This window comes from Rana temporaria, chromosome 1 (assembly GCF_905171775.1).
Source record: "Rana temporaria chromosome 1, aRanTem1.1, whole genome shotgun sequence".
NCBI classification, from domain to species: Eukaryota; Metazoa; Chordata; class Amphibia; order Anura; family Ranidae; genus Rana; species Rana temporaria.
This window is the reverse complement of record NC_053489.1, coordinates 409,243,245-409,267,819: the sequence shown is the minus strand read 5'-3', so window position 1 is coordinate 409,267,819 and position 24,575 is coordinate 409,243,245. Positions and strand designations below refer to the sequence as shown.

At 40.8% G+C, this 24,575-nt stretch overlaps 1 protein-coding gene across 1 annotated transcript in view; it reads right to left on the bottom strand.

Annotated features, from left to right (window-relative positions):
• Positions 1-3,456: 3,456 nt before the first annotated feature.
• The window catches only part of FRAS1 (Fraser extracellular matrix complex subunit 1), a 660,838-nt gene continuing 639,719 nt past the window's right edge, over positions 3,457-24,575 (bottom strand). Inside the window, exons 70-74 of the mRNA XM_040324225.1 lie at positions 24,454-24,570; positions 21,583-21,749; positions 19,555-19,760; positions 10,085-10,231; positions 3,457-7,366 (exon numbers count right to left, since the gene is read on the bottom strand). Coding sequence (XP_040180159.1) covers positions 6,779-7,366; positions 10,085-10,231; positions 19,555-19,760; positions 21,583-21,749; positions 24,454-24,570 — 1,225 coding nt within the window. The 3' untranslated portion in view covers positions 3,457-6,778. The remainder of the gene's footprint in view (positions 7,367-10,084; positions 10,232-19,554; positions 19,761-21,582; positions 21,750-24,453; positions 24,571-24,575) is intronic.

Here is a 24,575-nt window from a genome sequence, read left to right as displayed (position 1 = left end):
GGACTCACACTCTCTCTCATCACCCATATCTCCTCTCACATCATTTCTAGGTGACCCCAGACTTAACCTCGCATTCACAAACAAAATACGGTTCTCGTATTGGATTGATAATAACCTCATCACCCTAGCTTCACTTCAATCTAAATGGGAGTTTAGGTCCTTTGCAGCGTTACAGAGGGACTGTGGCCTTCCATACTCAGAACTAGAAAACTACAGGCTTATTAGATCCTTTTATGCACAATTCTTTTCTTTATCCACCCTCCCCACTAGAACCTTATTTGAGAGGATATGCCTAACCTCCTCAAGAGATAGAGGGGTGATCTCTCGTTTATATGACTACCTCAATAGCACTAATATGGATGAGAAGTCCTCCCAGATGATACGTTGGGAAGAAGATTTGGGTATCACAATCTCCCCTGAGACTTGGTACTCTATGGCGGAGAATCTCCGTAAATGTAACAAAGCCATAACCTTTAGAGAAACACCAATTAAGATTTTCTCCAGATGGTATTTCACCCCCTCTAAACTACACTCCTTTTATGTATCTATCTCCCCAAATTGTTTCAGAGGCTGTGCGGAACTTGGTACCCTATTGCACACGTTTTGGAGCTGCCCCCTATTGGACCAATTATGGAAAACTGCTACAACAAAATTTGAAGCGGCCACAGGACAAAAAATTTCCCTCACTCCCCAAATCAGTATCCTCTATGCAGGGATCCCTAACATCCCCACACCAAACGTCAGACTACTACACTCCATGTGTAGCTCTATACAGTGGATGGTCGCACTTAACTGGAAAACCAGCACAATTTCCTGGCAACAGGTCTTAGACCGCATGGAAACTCTTAAACTCTCTGAGAGAGTCTACCATACTCTTAATGATAGCTTACATATATATTACTCTAAGTGGTCTACCTGGTCCACCCCTTATTAGGACAGACCCGGTCTCCTTTTCCCCCCACCTTCACTGTTTATGTACAACCCCATCTCCTTTTTTATGTGTAAGTAATGTCTCCATTTCTATATAACACAAGTTTAATTATAGCTACTCGATATCTCATATGGAACTACTACATTATCATTATACCATGATTGATGTACTTTTTATTACAACATTTGGCTGTATTGTGTTCTGCCTATTTTATTATTGTATTTATGCCTATTCGCATTTAAATTTACAATAAACCTTGGTAAACAATGAATATCTGTCCTCATTTTTCAACCATCTGACTTACCAGACTTTTGGAGACCTGGAGTTTCTTTTGTTTCTTGGACTTTTTTTTTTTTTTTTTTGTTGCATATGTGTATCTTTTATATTTACTGAGTTATTGTTCAATTTTTTGCTATCTATAGTTATTACCACGGCATACCCACGTATTCACTGTCACTTGTGTCCCTCCCCCCCTTTCACACATTTGCAATATATTATTGATAGTGTGTTTTCACAGCGCAGACATCTTTCACTTGTTCCATTATCACTTTGTCTATCAAGGAAGACCTTCCTAGGTTTTGCAGCAGTGCCCCTTTCACTCTCCCTCCCCCCACCCTCCACCCCCTTTGTATTCACAGACAGCGCAGGAGTTTCACCTTTCACAACTTTGAGCCTGGCTATTATGGAAACATTTTTTGGAGTGCTGCTGGCACTGGGGAGCTACAGTTCATTGAGGGAACCAAGATATCGAAAATGTACTGTGACATACAGAAAGCAGAGCATGATCCCCTCAGTTCGGAGACTGGGCCCCAGGGCAGTATTCCAACATGATAATGACCCCAAACATACCTCAGAGATGACCACTGCCTTGCTAAAGAAGCTGAGGGTAAAGGTGATGGGCTGGCCAAGCATGTCTCCAGACCTAAACCCTAGTGAGCTTCTGTGGGGCATCCTCAAACGGAAGGTGGAAAAGCTCAAGGTCTCTAACGTCCACCAGTTCCGTGATGTCGTCTTGGAGAAGTGGAAGAGGACTACAGTGGCAACATGTGAAGCTGTCAGAAACCATGAATCAGACCGAAACAGAAGTACAATTAAATCACACTAGTTTAATAATAAAAATAAAAAGGTCAACCGAGTAAGCATAGTCAAAACATAGCCAGAGTTCAGTAACCAGATCGGGTAGTCGGCCAAGCCAATGTCCAAGAGCCAGCGATAAAGGTAAGTAGTACAGCAAGCAGGATCTGTAACCAGAGGGAACGTCAGTCAAGCAGGTCTTCAACAGGAATGCAGGAGAAAGTCTCTTGTGATGTTAACACAGGCGAAGACAAAGAGCAAATTAACTGGAAGGCTTTAAGTAGGCAGAGCTGATGAGCAGGATCATCAACAGGTGGATCACTGTGGAGAGATGGGAGCTGGCAATTAGCTGACAGCTGAGCTGCCAGCACAGAGAAGGAAGGGCGGAGCCCACCCCTGACAGAAGCTCTAGTGAACTTCATGCCCAAGAGGGTTAAGGCAGTGCTGGAAAATAATGGTGGCCACGCAAAAGATTGACACTTTGGGCCCAATTTGGACATTTTCACTTAGGGGTGTACTAACATTAGTTGCCAGCAGTTTAGACATTAATGGCTGTGTGTTAAATTATTTTGAGGGGACAGCAAATTTACATTGTTATGCAAGCTGTACACTCACTACTTTACATTGTAGCAAAGTGTAATTTCTTTAGTGTTGCCGCATGAAAAGATATAATAAAATATTTACAAAAATGTGAGGGGTGTGCTCACTTTTGTGAGATACTGTATGTGTGTGTATATATATTTTATATATATATATATATATATATATATATATATATATATATATATATATACACATTTATTTTTCCCTACCCACCTACAAGTACAGCCCCCTTTGGAGGATACAGAACCAAGTTTGATTTGGTGGTGCCAAGTATAGACAATAAAAAGAAAAGCAGTAAAATCGATATCCTTCAGCCAGATAGACTTCCCACCAGCAACAACAGATCCACCCCAGTAACAATAGACCCCCACCAGCAACAATAGACCCCCTAGCAGCCAGCATAGACTGTTCAGCAACCAGCACCAATAGATCCCTCAAGAAACACTAGACCCTTCAGCACATCCCAGTACCCCTTGTCAACACATACATTCAGTGCTGGAGGTGCCTGAACTACATACCACCATGTTGGCGCTAAACAGCCCTATATACAAGGGAGGAGAGAAAACTTCTTAGCCTTGTATAGAAATAGTTTACATGTCATTTCTCAGTATAATCGCCTTTCAAGCCTTTGTACTTCGTCCATCGATGTTCCAATGCCATAATGCCAGTTTTGTAGAAGGTTTCCTCAGCCAATGGCATATACATTTTCTCTTTTCTGCACATAAGTATCCTGAACTATACAGATACATGAGGCAGTGCTGTTGCTATACTTGTAGAAAAAAGTGACAGCCACTACCAGCGTCTATGCCACTGAACATCTGGAAAATTATAAACTACAGACAATTTAGTCAATATTACCAAAATTCTCTTTATTAATATAAATGTTTCATGGCACATATATTTCAGGTACAATATATATGTATATATAAAAACAATAGGTACGTTGGTATTCCTACATTTAAAGCACCATAACTGGGATACTGAGTCATCTCATACAAAGACTCGTCTTGTGCACATAGTGAGTGAGAGGAGCTCAGTACTCCCCTAGTGAGCGTTTCGCTCTGTGCACACTCACATCATTTTCCAGCATTTTTTTTATTCCAACAACACAACTGTCCAAAGCAACCTCCCCAGCATTTCAAGAAAGGCAAAATGACAACCATGCTATACAATCTGGGTTTAGTCTAGGCTAAAAACAAGAGGCAATATAATGCTTCAGGTTGTGTTTTCAGAGTTTCTACATACAGTAAGGCATTGAAAAGATTGGAATTGCAATAAGTTAAAAAATGTTACATGGCACAAAATACTGGCTCTAATGAATAATATAGATTCTTGCTACCCTCTGCAGTTTATATAAAAAAAATTGAATGCTTGTTGGACCATAAATAAAATATTACATGAACCTAGGGGAACTTGGAACATCCAGACAATATTATTCATTGGTTGTATGTGACCTCCTAAAATTTTAGTACAGACTTATTTTCATCTTTGTTGTTTAGGCTTTTTTTTTCAGATTTAGAGATTCATTTATATAATTTTATATAAAAAAAGCACAAAATAATGCAGTAGGCAATCAGATTTTCTTTATGTTTTCATTCATTTGTTTTGACTACTGAGATTATATAATTATGTTTCCATGTCTAAATAAATACCAATCTGGAAGTTTACTGGAAATGTCTTTCTAAAGGCAAACTACATATTGCATAGAACGTGTACAAAAATAACCTGTCATGTATTCTTGTCTATAAAAATATCTTTAATATTTTTTTTTGTAGTGAGAATCATAATATAATAGCAGGGAGCCTTTTTAAAGTGAAGCCGAGTTGGTGCATGACATAAAACTGTCTCTACAACTCTCTCACCATGAAAACAAAAATAAAAAAATGAGTAGAGGGATCCATTTTGCTCTGTAAATTCCAATGCATATGCAGAAACACGTTTTCAATAGTGAATATTTCCTTCTTACCAAAACAAAAATATAAAAATTAAGATAAATAGGTATTTTGTTACCACTAAATTCCAAAAGCATTTTTGCAAGCTGTATTTTCAGTAGTAGTTTTGTAAGATGTGCAACATCCCTTCCCTTGCCAAACAAAAAAGACCCTTTATGCTCCATGTATTCCAGTGTGTACCTGCACAAATTACACTTGCAGTAGTTTTTTTCCCTCTACACATATGTGCGCAATAGTTTATAGACAGTGTAGCCTAACCAGCTTACTCATAACTAACATACAGTATGGAAGATTTTTTTGTTAGGTCCATAGACTTTCCACCATTTCTAGATGTTAGCTTCACAGCAGAGCAAAGCCAATTGGCACTGAGGTCTAATTATCAATTCTATTGAGCATTATGAGTTTTAATATGCTTAATTAATAGAGCCTGAAAATAGTTTTTTTCTCCACTGATCTATGCAGATTTAATTACTTGCCAGTGTTACAAAAAAAAGAGAGATTTTTTTAATGTAAAATAAAAGTTACAGTAGTAGACAGCGGTTTGAGGTCTCAATGTAAAAATGTAGACTAATAATGTATTATATATTTCAAAAGTATGTTAATTTTTTATTTGAAATACAAATTATTAGTAATTTTAATTATTGATGTTGCTTCTGCAAACTCATTTTAATTGTGTTTAATCCAGTGTTTTAGAAACAAATAAGCCTATTTCCATAAAATTACAAGAACAATAATGCAGGTTTATAGGCAACCATACACATATTACAGTGCCGTTCTACCTCATAAAATAATACTTTGTGTATAATATTTATTCCTCCTAGAATATCACAAATGTAGCCTATTTCAGTCTGCAGGCTGATCCTTCCTGCTACCACCTTCTATCTATGCTCAGTAGTAAGCACAATAAAGGCCTTCAGACATATTCTGAACTTATAAAATTAATAAAAAAGTTGCCACAATGCTACAGAATATGTCATCATTGAAATGTATGTTTGGATAAAATAAAAAGAATTTAGTACATCTCTGTAATATGGGCAAATTTTGTCTCTTAAAAAAAAAGCTGCACGTATAGAAAAATACCCAGTGATCTGCCAGAAATCCAGTACCCCTGTTGCACTTAAACCCCAAGCAATGCTGCCTATGTTCTTCCCTTCGGCACTGAAGAACTCCTCCCTATCTTATCATATCCACAACACCAGGAAAGGGGGTATTTTGTTGTCCAGCAGGGGAAAGTTGCTAACTCAGTACAGTAAGCTGGCAGATTGCTGGATTTCTGGCAGATCAATATATATTATTCTATATGTGCAGCATTTTTAAAGAGACAAAACATAGCAGATATGAACATTTTTTTTATTTTGTCCAGATATACACCTACAGTGGAACTAAAGCCTCCCATCCTTTTAGAGCCAAGGAAATGGCCATATTAGCCTCTGTTAGATCTGCAGTTGCCATGTGATGGCTTGACAGCTCAGTTTAAAGCTAAACATAAGCAAACTATAAGTTATCATTCACAATATGCCTTGAAAGTAACTGCTTTGGGAAACTGTTAAATCGGTGGGTCTAGTTCACTTTCTTGATAGGGGTGTAAAAGTTAAAACATACTGTAGGTTAACTTTAATGATTTTTCTTGGAGAATTGTCCTCTTAACCCTAAAATAATATTCTACAGGAAACCTAATAAATTAAGCATATCAGTATGGGTTCCCTATTAACCTTCATAAAAAAGATGTGTTGATATTTTCAGAATTATTTTAACGTATCACAAAAAAATGTAAAAATGGTATATGGAAAATATTTGCATCCTAGAGACAAAGACTTTGAAAGTATACAATAATGACATAAAATAATGAAAAACATAAAATAATGTGTTTAGTGGTTGGATCACTTGCTATAAAATGAATACAGTGCAGGTAAAGCTATTAATTATAATACAATGACATGTGATTGACCTTTGGTGGCAGTGTTTTATATGTGCAGTGCATCACTAGGGGAAAAAGGACAAAAAAAAATGTCAACATTTTCCCGATATCTCACACACGCATGGGCGTAACGAGGTAGCTCAGTTGTGAGTCAAAGTACATACTGCACATCCGTTCATCACTCTATTACTTTCCCTTTTCACTAATAGAAAAATACTGGTGCTCCGTTCTCTTGTTTAATTTGTATAAAAGAGCAGATATTTTGTATCAAAATATATTTTTGTGCTAGCCCATAGATCATCAAACTTCTGTCCCATCATGTAAGTTATTGTGAACTTTCACTTCAAAGTTCTTCTGTTTGATCTTGACGCCTTTGACCTCATAGCTATCTTTACTTTCACTGAGAAGGTTGATGTTCCTTACAGTACATTGCTGTCTGTTTAAGTTCTTTTCCACACGTTCAATATTTTTCCTTGAAGCATCCACTTTGGTGTTTAGTGGATATTCTTCTGTGACATCCTTAGGTGGCTTCTTTTTCTTATTCTTTCTGCATTTCTGTACTATGAGGCACACAGACAAGAAAACAAGCATCAATAACATTATGGCTGCAAATGCACTTCCAATGGAAGCGCCTGTTTGTGATGCAGCTGTAGCCGCTGTTTCCACTTCCAAGCTCAAAGTCTTCATGTTTGTGCCATTCTTAACTTGATCTCCTTCATTGTCATAGATCAAAGAGTCATCCAGTGTTAGCTGCCCATTCTTGTCTACTAGATCCCTGCGTCCACGTCTCAGCTGATAGGTTAGAGATCGCTGCACTCTGGGTCCTGCCATTGTCTCTGGTCCAATAATATAGATAACTTGAAGGTACCACTGATGCCCAGTTTCAACCTTTAAAAAAAAAAAATCTTTCGTGACTAAACCATACAGGATATAAACGTTTTCTTTTTTTTTTTTTTATTGCCTTGCGGCATCATTCGTGATTTATATAAGAGCACATACACTACACAAAGGCGTGTATAGTGTTCTGTTTATGTCAAATTTCAGGGACCCTAAGATGAAAAATATAATTTTCATCTTAGTTAGTGTATAAAACAGAGCCATGCAGAAGTCAGTGGGCCGGATTCAGAAAAGAGATACGCCGTCGTATCTCCTGATATGCCGTCGTATCTCTGAGTCCGGCTGTCGTATCTATGCGCCTGATTCACAGAATCAGGTTACGCATAGATATGCCTAAGATCCGACAGGTGTAAGTGTCTTACACCGTCGGATCTTAGGCTGCAATTTCACGCTGGCCGCTAGGTGGCGCTTCCGTTTGTTTACGCGAGGAATATGCAAATTAGTATTTACATCGATTCAGAAACGAACGACCGCCCGGCGTTTTTTTTTACGTCGTTTGCGTTCGGCTTTTTCCGGCGTATAGTTACCCCGGCTATATGAGGGGTATGTGCGGCGTATTCTATGTTAAGTATGGCCGTCGTTCCCCACGCCGAGTTTTGAAATTTTTACGTCGTTTGCGTAAGTCGTTCGTGAATACGGCTGGACGTAATTTACGTTCACGTCGAAAGCAATGACGTCCTTGCGACGTAATTTAGAGCAATGCACATTGGGATATTTTACGGACGGCGCATGCGCCGTTCAAATAATACGTCAAAAACGCGGGGTCAAGCCCAATTTAAATAAAACACGCCCCCTACATCCCCATTTGAATTACGCGGCCTAACGCCGCAACACATACGTTACGCCGCCGTAACTAAGGGCGCAAGTTCTTTCTGAATAAAGAACTTGCGCCCAAAGTTAGAGCAGCGTAAGGTATCGGAGATACGTTACGCGGGCCGGACAGATACGCCATTGTATCTGAATCCGGCCCAATAAAGCCTAAGTACAACGAAAATAGAAAACACAAAAATGAGCACAAAGGACACAACTTACAGTCAGCAGAATGTGTGCCTTGTGCTGATGCCTTTTCTAAGTGAAATCTTCCTCTGTCCATGTGAACCACCCCCACTGTCACAATCTTCTGTTGTGGTGGGGGTTAACAGAACAAAAGGGACATCACAGTCTTTAATTAAGCGTGCCCGAATATGTCCACCCAGCTCCTCCATTCATAGAAGCCATACTACAGTTTCTTTGATTTGAATCCATACTCCCATACTCCATTCACAGATCACTTTCCATTTATAAAAGCTGTAATATGGCTTCTATGAATGGCGGAGCTGGGTGCCTGTCACAGCTCCCACAGTTCTAATACCCCCACTGTACCTGAAGATTGGGGGGAAGGGGGCATAGAAGGAGGAGGATTTCACCTAATAGAACTGGCATCAGTACAAGGGACACATCCTACTGACTGTAAGTTATGTTCATTGTGATGATTTTTGTGTGTTCACTGACTACAGTAAACAGGTTACTTTAGTTGTGCCTTTTTAATTACCATAATCTTTGTGTTTGCAGTTTCCAACATTAAAGTGATTGTAAGGTTTTGTTCTTTTAAAAAAAATAACAAACATGTCATACTTACCTCCACTGTGCAGTTTGTTTTGCACAGCGTGGCCCGATCCTCGATTTCTGGGGTCCCCTTGTGGCGCTAGCAGCTCCTCTCGCATCGTATAACCACCTAGTAGAAGCGCTCTCCCAGGGGGTTACCTTAGGGGCGCGCTGCCGAGTCCAGCATTTGCATCAATAGACGCAGAATGCCGGACTCGCTCCCGCCCTGCGCCATTGGATTTGACTGACATAAGTGGGAGCCAATTGCTGCGCTGCTATCAATCTATCCAATCAAGAGCCGAGACGGGCAGAGGGGAAAAGCGCGTCTCCGGCAGAGGAATTACAGGACTAAATGGCTGGATGGCCGGTCAGTGGCAGGATGCATCAAGGTGAAAAAACATGAGGATTTACAACCCCTTTAAGATACACTGGTGACAACTGATGCCAAAGCACACTATTAGAGATCTAGAAAAGCTTTCTCATTAGACTTCACTATTGGTCAGTGAGTCCATCAGTCAGAGTTTTGGGCCTATAGTGATGCATTAAAGGCAGATGTTTTAGGTGAGGCTAATGACAGTCCTTAGCATTTTGTTTCCAGGATGCCCCTGACCTTTGGGATACCCTGTAGCAACCCTAGCTGCCTTCTTTGAAAATGTATTTAGCATCACTACAGGTGTACATAAATTACGGGTATAATGCATATTATGTTGCAAAGCGCTGCACAAAAGGTTGGCGCTATATAAATCCTGTATAATAATAATATTGAAATCAATAAGTAGATTTTCTTTTGTGAAATGTGTCAACATAATGAGAATAGGTGCAGTCTGCTACTATGTTGTTGCTATCAAATTAAATTGTTGTGCCTGGTACATTACATGTAGGACAACCTAACTGTATTTATATTTTTAATGCAGAATTTTGCTATGAATTAATGCATACATACCACAGCACTATTTATAGGCAAATTGAAACAAAGGTTAATTTAAAGTGTGTTGCTATAAATGTTATAAATGAACCTGTATTGCTAAGCTCAGTGTTCTCTGAATAAAGTCAGTTTATGTTATTTTAAAGTTGATTGAAAAATGTGTAAATATTCTAGTAGCAATAATAATAACAATAGCACACCTTATACAGGGCGTTAACTTTCATGGTAAACCCATCCACTCCTGGCATACCGCCCATAGCATGAAAATCCGATTGATCTGAAGCAAACCCAGCTTCAAACGGAACGTCGTGGAAGTATTTATCAGTAACTTCCGGCTGGTTTCGATCCTGCAGAAATTTGAATAAATAGGAAACAAGTTGTTTATTAAAATCTATTATTTATTAAACACCGTACAAGAAATAAGCAAACTTACAAGCACACAGGAAATGTGCATCTAATAATACATAAACAATAGAAAATAAAAGGGCACAAATGCCTAGTGCAATTTACAAAGCCATCCATAACTCTGCCCCCAGCTACATCACTAACCTAGTCTCAAAATACCAACCAAGCCGCTCTCTTCGGTCCTCTTAAGACCTCCTGCTCTCTAGCTCCCTTGTCACCTCCTCCCATGCTCGCCTCCAGGATTTCTTCAGAGCTTCTCCCATCCTTTGAAACTCCCTACCCCAATCTCTCCGACTGTCCCATAATCTAATTAGACAAAACCCTTTTCTTTAAAGAAGCATATCCTGCTTCTAACTAATACACTGCCAACTGACATTCCCTTTTAGATTGTAAGCTTTAATAAGCATTGCCCTCTGATTCCTCTTGTACCAAATTGCAATGTAACTGTAATGTCTGCGTTCATTTTGTTAAGCGCTGCGTAAAATGTTGGCGCTATATAAATCCTATATAATAATAAATAATAATAGTTATTTACAGCACTTTAGTAAAAGATGAAAAATACAAATTCTACTCACAAACCAAAGTGGATTGTAACATATCTCAGATACAGAAACCAGAAGTACGCCCTCTAGCCTCATAGGACAGAACGAATGACCATACTGGCTGACGCGTTTCTGGGGACCGACCCCTTCTTCAAAGCAAAGAATGGTTATGTACCAACCTCCACCTTCTCAAATATAAGGTGATGCATAAGACCTCCCACCTCCCCCTGAGGGGGGTGGGGGAAAGAAGGTCAGAGGGTAACACCGCCCCTGGTGATTCCAAGTGGTATACTAACGGTGGCACCCAACTAAACAATTCAACCCAATCAGTACTTTTTAAAAAAAAAAATACTGATTTGGCTGAATCATATAGTATAGCATGCATACTATTTTAGGGTTGAAAAAGTTTTTATTGTCATTTTAACAGATATCACATTGAACAACATAAGGAGTTACATTCCATAGACAGTCACAAATAACCATATACGGTGAGTCAGCCCCATAGCTAGACTTGCATACCATTTTAAATAATTGATGCTTATTTATTTGATGTTGTCATTGGAAATTACATGCTAACAGCAGTTTAATTTAACCACTTGCTGCACGCCACAGTCAAATGGTGGAGGGGAGGTGCGGCTCTCGTTCTGGCGAACGTCATATGACAGCTGCCTATTCCAACAGGGCATGTGCGCGATCAGAAGCGCAGCCTGGCACCGCCGGTGGTGGCGTGTCACAGAGACACAGCATATCACCGACAGAGGTAAACAGCCAATGGGCATGGCTGTTCAGCATGTGATCGGCCGCGATCCATCAATGGCCGATCACAAATGTAAACACAGATCAGTAACTGGCTGTTACCAGCTCTTGTTGCCTTACACACCGTTTCCAGGGTAAAGAGAGAAGAACCAGGAGCAGAGAGTTACCCATCAGTCACCTCAGTCACGCCTGTCACTCATCAGTCACCCATCAGTGACCGTCATCACTCACCCATCAGTTACCATCACCTGTCACCTCTCAGTCCCAAAAGGTGCACTGGTCACCATCAGAGACTGCCATCAGTGACCATTGCCTGTCAACCATCAGTGATTGTCACCTTTCACTTATCAGTGACCGACGCCTGTTACCTGTCAACCATCAATGACTGGCACCAGTCACCCATCCGTCACCTGTCGCACAGCCCATCAGTGACCGCACCTGCCATCCATCTGCCACCCGTCGCACAGCCCATCAGTGACCATCGCCTGCCATTCATCTGTCACCCGTTGCACAGCCCATCAGCAGCATGTCCAAAAAAAATTATAGCAGTGAAGAGGTGTTCCAGATCCTCTCTATGATTGATGAGAGCAGTGGGGAGTTCTCATCAGATTCCAATGCCAATTCCGATTCGGAATCAAATTCAGCATTTGAGCCAATTGCTAGCAGTGGATCGGCAAATGAATCAGAGGAAGATGTGTCCCTCCTAAAAGGGTACGGCGCCCTGAAAACCAGGCAGCCACCAGCAATAGAGTTCAAAATGTTTATGGGCCTCACCATAAACACGGGGCTTACAAAAAAAAATGAAGGACATGTCTACTGGTCCACCAACTCCATCCACCACATGCCCATTTATTCTGCCTTAATGCCCAGGTCCTGATATGAGATGATTATTCACTTCCTTCACTTCAGCAACAACAGACCACTGATTTCCTCCCCAGAATCATCCAAATTCGCCCACTCATGATTTTTTTTCTCCAAAGATTTGCAGAACTCTATGACCCTGATCAGCACATATGTGTGGCTGAGTTCCTGGTACCCTTTTCAGGCCGTCTTTGAATAAAAAAATATATTCCCAGCAAAAGGGCCAGATTTGGAGTAAAATTTTACAAGCTTTGTGAGAGAATCACGGGATATCTGTATGCGATCTGCATATATGAAGGAAGAGATTCCCATCTACATCCCCCTGAGTGCTCGGCCTACATGGGCACAACTGGAAAAATTGTATGGGACCTGAAATTCCCACTGCTGAACAAAGGTTATCACATAACTATTATACCAGCCTGCCCCTTTTCAAACACCTATACCTTGCAAGAACCCTGGCCTGTGGAACCTCCAAAAAGAACAGGAAGGGCTTTCCACAATCTATAGTTAACAAAAAAAAGCAACTTTGAGAAGCAATGAAGTGCTGGCCTTGAGGTGGAAGGATCGCAGGAATTTGTACATGATGTCCACCATACTTGGTGACACTACAATTGAGGTTCAGAGAAGACGAGGTCCCATTGAAAAGCCAACATGCATCCAAGAATATAATCTCTACATGGGGGGGTGGATTTCAATGACCAAATACTTCAACCCTATTTGGCAAAAAGGAGGTCCCATTTCTGGTACAAAAAAGTAGCGATTTATCGTAATCATTTGGACATTTATAATGCAAATACATACTTATAAATTCTGCTTATAAACAACAAATCCATGGAAAGCCCCACCTTCCTAAAATTCACCAAAGAAGTTGTCACGTCCCTTATCTATCAACAAAGACCCCCCTCAGAAAACCTTCACTCTGATGCTGTTAGCTGACTTCATGAGCGCTACTTCCCGGACAACATTCCACCATTTGAAGCAGGCTGCAGTCACCAAAAAAGGTGTTGCATATGCAGAAAAAAAAGGATTTCGAAGAGATACCAGCTACCATTGTCCCTAGTGTCCCTCCCAACCCGGCCTATGCATTAGAGAATGCTTCCGACATTATCACACATCCCGAAAATATTAGCATATATTTTTAACCGTTTCCCCATCTTCATCACCTTTGCTGACCATTTTCCATGCTTCCTCAAATAACCATGCCACTGCCTTTCACGTGAACTGACCCTGGCCTGTTTTTAAACTATGCCTCTGCCTACCGCTTGAATTGCTTCCACGTGAACGGACCTGTTTTATCAGTCATGCTTCTGCCCACCTGGCCTGTTTTGTAGACTATGTATTTGTCTACCGCTTAGACTGATCTGTTGCCCTACTACTGTAGTACACAGGGTTCTCACATATGTGAGGGGCTCCAGACTTGTTTTTCTGGATGAAATTTCCGGACTAAGGTCTGGAGTCCAGAGGCTTCATAGAGATTTCGGTAGGAGAAGCCTCTACCCCTGTGCCCAGGCCTTACCTGACTGAGGCCCTCTCTGCCTGCTGCATGAACTGACCACACCTCTGCCGGCTACCTTTACTATGGAAACAATTAGCTATAGCAAGAGGCAGTATGTTTATGAAGGGCAGGAGAGCGATACAATAATGAGTGTCTGAAGGTAACAGTGTACCAGGACCAATATTATGGCTGTGCTGGCTGTGTCTGCATTTTCTTTTTTTTCACTAGCTAATGACATTAGAAGGGATCTTCAACCTGTTCTGGCTGGTACTGGTGGGCAAGATGGTGGGGCTTACTCCTTTTTTCTCCCCCTCCGCAGCAGCTTGTGTTTGCAGTATTTCTTTTGCTTCCATGTTTATTCTGGGCCCTAAGTCCGTACATCTCCATCTCTGATTTTTTTTGTGTATCTACCCCCCCCCCCCCCCGATAAGGTGTTTTCCTGCCTCCTTTTTTTCTTCAGCCTTTTCCTCCCTTCTCCATTTTTTCTGTCTCCTTTTGTGCTTATTTTCTGGCTTCTGATTTCTCTTGCCTGGGGCTGCTCCGTGGGGGGCTTATTCCTTCTGATTTGTGGTTAGTGTGTTCCTCCCCGGCCATCCATGGGCCTTCTTAAGGTCACCTCCCTTATCGAGCGAGGTCTGAATGTCCTTGAGAAATGTACTTGGCTCTCAAATTACTTTTCTGCAAGAAACACATTTTAGAAGTGACACTGTCCCTAAACTGACCAACAGAGACTTTCCGAAGATGTACCACAGTCTTTCACCCATTTCTAAATCTAAAGGGGTTAGCATTCTGGCCACCAAGTCTGTGCCCTGGACCTTTGGTGCAGTGCAGTCTGACCACCAGGGTTGTTATCTACTTCTCAGGGGGAAAGGTCTTCATGTTCAGGTCACCTTTACCAATGTCTACTTTCCGAATGTAGACCACCCGCAGTTTCTGCAGGACCTTCTTCCCGTACTTTTGGAGTTTGCAGGTGGACGCCTGGTTCTTCGGAGGGGATCTTAATTTTGCCATGGATCCTTTATTAGATGTCACGTGGCTTTTCTCATCTATCCTATGCTCGACTTAAATGCCTAAAGACTGATCTGCAGCTCCTACAATTGGTAGACCCCTGGTGGCTATTACCCCACTGAACTATTGAACTATTCCTTCTTCTATCATGTCCACCATACTTATTCACGTTTGGATTATCTTTTATTTTCTCATAGGGCCTTGACTAGGGTTGTCTCTGCAAATATCTATGTTATTTTTTGTTCTGATTATGCTCAGTTTTATTTAACCCTCCAATTGGGTCCGATCCTTCAGAGCCCCCTGTCATGGAGATTAAATGAGGCTCTGCTGCAATCAGTGGACATATGCACTGAATTGCATGTGGGCTTGTCAAGGTAGTACGCCGTTAACTGTGACTCCATATACAATCCCCTGGTTGTGTGGAGGCTCACAAAACGGTCATTCAAGGCATGTTCATTGGGATTGGAGCCCGCCTTAAGAGGGAGATATCTCGACGTACGGATGAACTCCTAGCTAAGTTAGGTGGTCTGGAATCTTCACACAAGACAAGTCTTGCATGTTCCACCTATCAGGAACTCCTTAAAGTTCAGGAGGAGCTATGGTCCTTTTTATACCATAAAACAAATCAAAAATTGGCCTGGGCCCATCGTGCTATGTACAAATTTTCAAATAAACCTGGTACATTATTAGTTCAGGCTTTGCGTGGACCCCGCACCAGAATGTATATTCCCCCATCTTTTGGACTCCGCTGGGCAGAAATTGACAACCTCTATAGCAAAGTCAGCAGAGTTCCGCACTTTTTTATCACGGTCTTTACAACCTTGATCATTCCTCTTCGTCAGTATCTCCTTCGGGAGCTTTCCAAATGATACAATCGTATATAGCATCTTCGGGTATGCCGTCTCTCCCTTCTGAAATCTGAGAGGAATTGGAAGAGCCTATTACAGCGGAGGAGCTGGGGGTGGCCCTGGCCCATTCCAAATCTAAAAAGGCTCCAGGCCGAGATGGCCTCACCCCAGCCTATTACAAGGTCTTTTTTAAAGGTATTGTCTTCTCAGTTAGTTTCCATGTTTAACTCCTCTACGAAGGGAAGCCCTTGCCCCCGGACATCTTGCAGGCTTACATCTCTCTGATCCCCAAGGAGGGGAAGGATCTTACTCAGTGTGGGAGCCATCGCCCTCCTAAATGCAGACTTGAAGTTATTTGCAAAGATTCTGGCAAACAGGTTACTCCCCCATATCCCACATTTAATTCATAGAGATCAGGCAGGATTTGTACCTCTGTGTGAACCTCGAGAAAATACGATTGTAAATTGGGTTGTAAATTTGATCCACGCTGCCGGAACAACTCATCATCCCCTTCTTCTGCTGTCTACAGACACAGAGAAGGTTTTTGATCGGGTCAATTGGCAGTTTCTGCCTGCCACGCTGGAGTATATTGGGTTGGATCTTCTCCCTCTATTCTTGCCCCTTTGCCGCTATCAAGGTTAACGAGACAAGGTCTGACTTTTTCACAATCACGAATGGTACCCTCCAGGGTTGTCCCCTGTCCCCTATAATTTTCATTCTTTCCCTGGAACCTTTTCTCTGCACTCTAAGGGCAGACCCATAAGGTGGCCTTTGTGGACGATTTGATATTTTCCTGACGGACCCTTTATTACCTCTGTTGCAATTGCTTCAATCGCTGCGCACATATGGTGCCCTGTCTTACTTTCAAATTTACTTTTTTTAAGTACTCTTAATATTTCAGTGGATCGGGCCATGATTGACCTCCTTTGTCCATCTTTCTCCTTCCGATGGGCGGATGACTCTAGTCATTATTTGGGAATTAATATTACTTCAGACCCTGCTTCTCTCTATTTGACCAATTTCGACCCAAGTGCATACTGATTAATTCCATTGGCACTTGCTCACTTTAACCTGGTTTGGCCGTTGCAGTGTCCTTTAAGACAATTTTGCCCAGGGTTCTTTAACTTCTGCAGGCCCTTCCTATCCTGTTACCTCCCGTTTTCTTCAAATGTGTAAACCCCGTCTTTCGAGAGTTTGTATGGTCCCATCAGAAACCTTGAATTTGGTTCAAACTTTTCCACCTTTCCAAATGCCATAGTGGAGTTGGCCTCCCAGATATACAGACATACTACAAAGCGACCTATCTCACCAGGCTGATCGATTGGCATTGTCATGCCGGTGCAAAACATTGGGTGGAGATTTCTGGGGCGGTCTCCAGCTCTGAGATTTCCTTTGTAAATGCTCTCCTGATATTTTCCGCCAACTCACGGAATCTGTCACGGATGGGAACCAATCCACCATAGTCTTTCTACCATATACGCAGGTCTGATTTAGCCAGCATTGGACTTCACCCCTGGCTTTCTCTCTAAATGGGAATCTGATTTGGCCATGCAATTCAATGATTTACAAAAAAATTAAAATCCTCCACTTTGCCCAGAAGTCTTCTATTGCCACAAAGGTTCAGGAGACCAATTACAAGATCTTAACCAGATGGTACAGGGTCCCCACAACTCTGCATTGCTTCTTTCCTCAGGTATCAGATATGTAGTACTGGACAGGGTACTATGCTACATATTTTTTTGGGACTGCCCAAAGATTACACAGTTTTGGCAAGCAGTGGCCGAGACTGTTAAACACCTGACAAATGTTAACCTGGCGGGGAAACCCATGGCATTCTTGCTGCACCTTACAGAATGACCCATTAAAAAAGGTGTGTATTCCTTTGTCCTGGAAGTCTGTGAATCTGCCTACAAAGTCTCTTTGGTTTTCCAAAATTAATAAACTCAGGGACATGGAGGACCTCACGGCTACCCTACATAACAGGGAGGAGATCTTTCATGACACATGGAGGCCATGGAAATATTTTGTGTACACTGATGCTTATTTGCAGGTGGTTTCACAATCCGGCTGAGCCCCAAGAGCCTGTGGTTGTTTTTTTTTTTTGCCCCAGGCGAGAGAGACTGCTTTTTCCTGGTTTCTTCCTTCTTCCTTTACTTCTTCCATCTTTTCTTCCCTCTTTTCCATTTCTCTGCTCCTTCTCTCTATTTTCTTTATTCCCCTCCCCCATACCCTTTATGAAGTTTGGTAATATATTCCTTGCGGTTTTGGTGAGTATCCAGTCACTATACTGTGTTCATTCAGTTGTAGGCTATTTCTGTGTAATTTTGGCCTCCGGGCCTCTCTAAAGACCCCAGTCTTCTTTATTTTTTATTTACTTTACTTTTTTCATATTAAATATACTGTAGTTGCTTTCTTATACTGCATTTTATTTGCATGTATTGGAGGCTCTTATCTGCCACCTCTTTCTAAGACTTTTTTTTTGTCACCTGATTTGCAATTTGTAATTTTTTTGGTTCTCATTGATGCTATGCAGATCGTATTGCATTATCACTATTTTTTTATGTCTGTCAATTCATATGACCTTTTTTATGCACTATTTTTGCACATGTTTGAAAATTCAACTTTTTGTTAAAGGAATAAAAAAAAAAGCAAAAGAAATATGAAGGGCCTTTAAAAATGATAAGTTGTCAGGAAATTAGATGTGCAATTTATGCTCCTAGAACATCTGAAGGTGCTATTTAAATGTTGGGCCACATTTTCTGAACACTTGTGGAGGAGTAGGAGAATCTATTTTGGGGTGCAATTTTTGCTATGTACATGCTATGTGTTAAAAATATTGTATAAATGGACAACTTTGTGTAAAAAAAAAAAAAAAATGCGTTTTAATTTTCTTTCCACATTTTCCAAAAACGTGTGGAAAAAAATAAACCGTTCACAAGACGTATAATGTTTTGTAGAATATACGTTGGGGTGTTTGCTTTCCAAAATGGGGTCATTTTGTGGGCGTTTCCATTGTCCTGGTGCTTCAGGGCCTTCAAATGTATGAAAGGTCGTCATGAAAATATATGTGTAATTTATGCTCCTAGAAATCCTGGAGTTACTTCTTGCCTCTGTTTGTGGCCAGGCTGTGTAAAAGTCTCATACATGTGGTATTGCCATACTGAGGAAGAGTAGAAAAATCTATTTTGGTGTGAACTTTTTGCTATTTACATGCCATGTGTTAGAAATATTGTATAAATGTACAACTTTGTGTAAAAAAAAAAAAAAAAAAATGCGTTTTCATTTTTTTTCCACATTTTCCGAAAACGTGTGGAAAAAAATTAACCATTCAAAAGATAATGCCTCATAAAAAATACGTTGGGGTGTTTGCTTTCCAAAATGGGATCATTTTTGGGGCGTTTCCATTGTCCTGGTGCTCCAGGGCCTTCAAAAAGTGTGATCATGTTACTTCCTTCAGTATATCAGTGTGACAGAATATGTTAAATTTCTCCGCTATCTAAAAAATATGTCTAGAGTTTAACTTTATGTGCAAAGCCCATTGACACTGAGTCAAGTGAAGCTGTTGTGAATAACAACCTGTGATATTCCATATTTTTCCATGTGCAGGAATTGTTTTAATTTTTTTATCCTGCTTTATTAAGCAAGCCTTACTGTATATACTCCCATATGTAAAACCTAGCTTAACAAAAATAATATAAAAGCAGCTTTTTGAAAAACTCATTATGGTAATTGGTTATAAGAGGTCTCCTACTTACCAAGAGCAAAAAACGGTGCTTCAAATTTTTATTAGGTTGAATACAACCATACTGAGTTCCTTCATTATATATAGTTCCAGTAGGGTCAAAGAAAGGTACATATCCATCCTTCCCAGTGCAAAGGTAGACCTTCTCCAGCTGCAGCTTGTACGCAGAATTGAGGTTTTGGTCTGGATTCCACAGTACTCTTCCATATAGTGTTTGCCCTACAATAATATATTATACTTTAAAACTAATGAAAAACAGTGGATTGCAAGTTGTTTAAGGAAAACTGACAGTAATAGTATGAAACAGTGAACCCATGTAACAAAATGATCACTAAATCAAAGGATAAAGGCATCTGAATTTATAACCAAATTTCATCTTGGCCCTGATCTCTTCTACCTTGCAAGTGACCAGGGAGGCATTGTTTTACTTTAAGGCCCCTTTCACACGGGCGGCTGTTCTGCCACAGTTAAAAGCATTTTCTTTCTTTTGAAATTCAAGACTCCAGGCACAGCGATCGGCTGCATTTGTACACTGCGATTAGCTGCGTTTACATACAGCTGCGTTTAGCTGCGGTTGGTCATTATTGCCATCCCCATAGCAACCGTTTTTATTTTGATGTGCTTCTTGTTGTTTTTTTCTTTTGTTCATGCTGCTATCCGCAGCTGACACAGTGCACTGTGATTACCTGCAGTTATGTGCAGATAGCTGGACGCAGTCAAATATTTTTTTTCTATCTGCACAAACTGCATGTAACGAAACCACAGCTAAACGCAGTGTGTGAATGGGGCCATAAGAAAGCATTGTGTGCGTTTAGCTGTGGTAGATAACTTGAGAATCCGCAGCTAAAAGCACCATTCTATCCGTCCGTGTGAAAGGGGCCTAAAGGACTAACAGGTAGGATTAATAGAGGGGTGGGATCAAGCTTGATTTACAGGAATAAATAAGATTTGCATATAGTTTAAGCTGCCTCCACAGCTGTCTCTCTGCATGAAAAGTTTGAAATGTTTCTTTCACTAAAGATAGCCTCTATATATTAACCATTATATGCTGATTTTGATATGTTTAAGTTTCAGACAGGTTCACTTCATTTGGAATCATAAGCTGCATCAGACTTCCTTTTCTGGGAAGACTTTCTTTTCACTGGCAGTAAACCTCTATGATAACATGTCATACCAACGGATTCAAATCAAACACACCCTACTTAGAAACAAATGAAAATTTAAATATGTAACACATAAGGAAACTTACCTCATGCTGTGCCTATATGGATAGCAAGATTTCATATTTTTGCATTACATAATTGATGGAGTACTGCATTTTCATCAAAGTGTGATTAATTAATCAAACTCACAAATTTGCTAGATTCAGGAGTTTTGCTAACCAGTTCATTATGTATGTGGCTTGAGACGAACCTCTTCTCAGTAAATGTCAAGATAATAGATTGTTGGATATTATATGCTGCATGCATTATTTTGGCTTGCACTGAGATGAATCCCTCCAACAGCTGATCGTGTCATTCTGCTAAAAGTTCTGTGTAATCACCTGCTTGTGTGGCTGAACTGGCTGAGATGATTGTCCTCTGCTTCAGAGAGATGTTTATGCAGAAAATTAGTGTACAAAAAGATAAATGCCTGATGTTTGCATTTACCATCATGTCAGAGAATTGTTCCTTTGATTTCAACAAGATGGCCTTGTTCACATGGGGCAATTACATGCATGTCCTGTGCAGGGCTGCGTTTTGCTGGCACAGGGATGCACATATGTTGAATGCATCCCCATGCCAGCACCCTCACGATTGTCATATTGGGACACAGCAGCTGCTGCGTCTCAATAGATAAAAATGGGACTTCTGATATAGGAATACACAAAACACCTGTGCATCCCCGTGCCGGCAAAACACAGCTCTGAACAGGACATGCATGTAATTGCCCCAGGTGAACGAGGCCTTACTGGATGTTTCAGCTCTTGTTTATAGTTTTGATAGTGACATATTAAACATACTACTCACAAAAACCATTGTTGCATATCAGACACTATTACCTTTGGAAAAGGCCCCCTTATAATCCATCTCAGCCAGGGACATTTCAGTCTTAGTTGGGTCCATCAAAAAGATCTTTTCATTGTTGCACAGTTGGAATTCTGTGTTTAATGAATATACTACTGGTACTGGACGATTCGTTTGCTGGAATGCAATGGGAATAAGAAACCTAAGGACACAAATTTTGAAACACATTGGTTATTTATGCATACAGGATTATGTTTTCTTATCAGATCAGCTCAAAATATAAATTATAACCAAATCGAAAGATTCATTTTAAAACATTTTCTATAAAATCCCTATTTTACACATTCCAAAACTACTTTCAAAGATACTTGTATTACATTTAGGTGGTAGACTGTATTTTTATAGTCATTTATATAATTAAGATCTTATGTAACATGGTCCACTGCAGGCCATGCTGCCTCGTCTTTGCCAGAATGATGTCAATCTGACATTAAAATCCTCACTGAATTATGTGCAATCAGAGACAGTTAAAGCGGTGGTTCACCCTGCAGAACAACATTTTAGCATAAAATTCGGCATTGTAGCCCGAGCTACAGTATGCCGGTCTTAATTTTTTTATCGCCGTACTCACAGTGTAATCGTACATAGTAGATTCTGACTGCCCGCGGGGAATGGGCGTTCCTTTCAAGAGGGAGGGTGATTGACGGCCGGCTCTGGCACGTCACGCTCCCCGAAGACAGCTGGAGTAGGTCTCGGCTCTTCACGGCGCCTGCGCACAGACTATGCGCAGGCGCCGTGAAGAGCCAAGCATATTTCGGCTATTTCCGGAGAAGCGTGACGCGCCAGAGCCGGCCGTCAATCACCTTCCGTCTGGATTGGAACGCCCATTCCCCGTGGGCAGTCGGAATCTACTATGTACGATTACACTGTGAGTACGGCGATAAAAAAATTAAGACCGGCATACTGTAGCTTGCGCTACAATGCCGGATTTTAGGCTAGAAGAAATTTTTTTATTTTTTTTTATTTTATAGGGTGAACCCCCGCTTTAATAAACTGTGCACCTGAGATATGAAAAAGGGAGAGGAAAATGTGAACCCATGATTTACAGCAAAATTCCTTATGGGGTTACTTTAGGTGTAAATTTAGCCCCAACTACATTTTTATTTTAATTCTGCAGAGAGGTTTAGAATGCTTTGGCTGTCTTGATTCTCAATGGGGAGCTTTCACTTTATTTTCTGTCACTGGTACCATACAGAAAATAAAATAATTATCTACAGGAGATGGCAATACATTTATTTCCTCAAATAACTAACAGGAAATTCTTATTCCCAAACTAACCAAACCAGAACCTGGCAGAATGAACTTTCCCAAAAATAAAAATGAACAAAGGGACAGACTTTGGAGAATAGCAGAATAGAATAATAGGTGAAGTGGCCATTTCCAAACACAAAGAAAGTTTTCTTTGACCTATCTGTCAATAATTCTATGTACAGAACAGTAAAGTGACCTGATGTGCAGTTATCAGAGCAGTCCTACTGACTGATAGCCAAGCTACTCAGATGTATTTAGGTAGCACAGCGCCAAACTAAGTTACAAGGGGATTTGTCTGGAAGCTGGAGTACATTTTTTACACAGCTATACACTTAAGCAATAAAACCTTTCTGTTTTCCGTACTATCTTTATGTAGCTTTTAGAACTGTGGGTCAAATAGGCGTGCAGTTTCCAAAGTGAGGTTTTAAAGCAGGCATGTCCAAAGTCCGGCCCGCGGGCCAATTGTGACCCCCATTCCGGTTTAATGTGGCCCCCCTGGTAATTTGGATATATATATCTTTTGTGGCCCGCAACTGTATTTATCGGCGCTGCCTCGGAGGGGACAGGAAGTGGGGAGTGCCGTAAAAATTACATACAGAAAAATCTGTTTATTCAGCAGCATCTGTAATAGGAAGTCCCATCTCCTGGGCTTACATTGGACAACTCCTCTGTCTATAATAGAAGGCGGGACATTGTATTAAAGAGGCTGCTGTGTAAACAGGAGATTCTCCTGTATGTAAACTGTTGGCGCTCATCCCCTCCGAAGCTGCAGATGGGCATCGATCAGGCTGCACTGATGGCAATGGAGAGGCTGCATTCATGGCAATGGTGAGGCTGCAGATGGGCACTGATTAGTCTGCATTGATGGGCACTGCATTTTGCCTCACAGTTCTTTATTTAAAATTAAAACATTTTCCTGAAACTTCCCTCCTAAAGTGAAGGTGCGTGTTATACGCCGATAAATACGTATATCCAAATAACACGCCCAAGCTCATCCTTAGTCCTCTCAGGGATTCGTTGGGGCCACAAAAGAGATATATATATATATATATATATATATATATATATATATATATATATATATATATATATGTATGTATATACACACACACAAATAATACGCCCGACCCCATCTCTTCACCACACACAGCCACAAAGTCAAGAGGATTCTTGTTGTGCCATGTATTAGTGCTCGGACGAACATACTTAGCCCGACTTTTAATGGTTCAAAGAATGTCAGGCAAAATGGTCAGCCCTCACGCAAATTCACTTCATCAAATCTGGCCCTCTTTAAAAAAAAGTTTGGACACCCCTGTTTTAAAGGAATGGAAAGCATCCTTAAAAATTGTCAATCTCTGCACCCTCTGCAAAGTGCTCCCAAACTGCTGCATGCAGGAGCTCCCACCATTTCTGAACATGATATTTTACCGTGCCTTTCCAAGTAGCAAAATACTCAGGAAAATGCTAACCTCTGAACGAGGATCTACAGCTGTGCTATTACAATGTAATAACACACGGTGCTGCATGCCGTTCAAAGAATATAAGATTCTTCCAGCAATTTCTATAAGAGAATATTTAAGTAATTCAGATCTGACCTTTCAGGCGCATGGGCTGTGCAGGCCAGAGGTTTATCTCCAGGGTCAATCCAAGGCTGGGTGGGCTGTACTGTGCAAGGGATGAGATAGATGGTATACTCCCCTGAGTAGTCCTTCCTGTA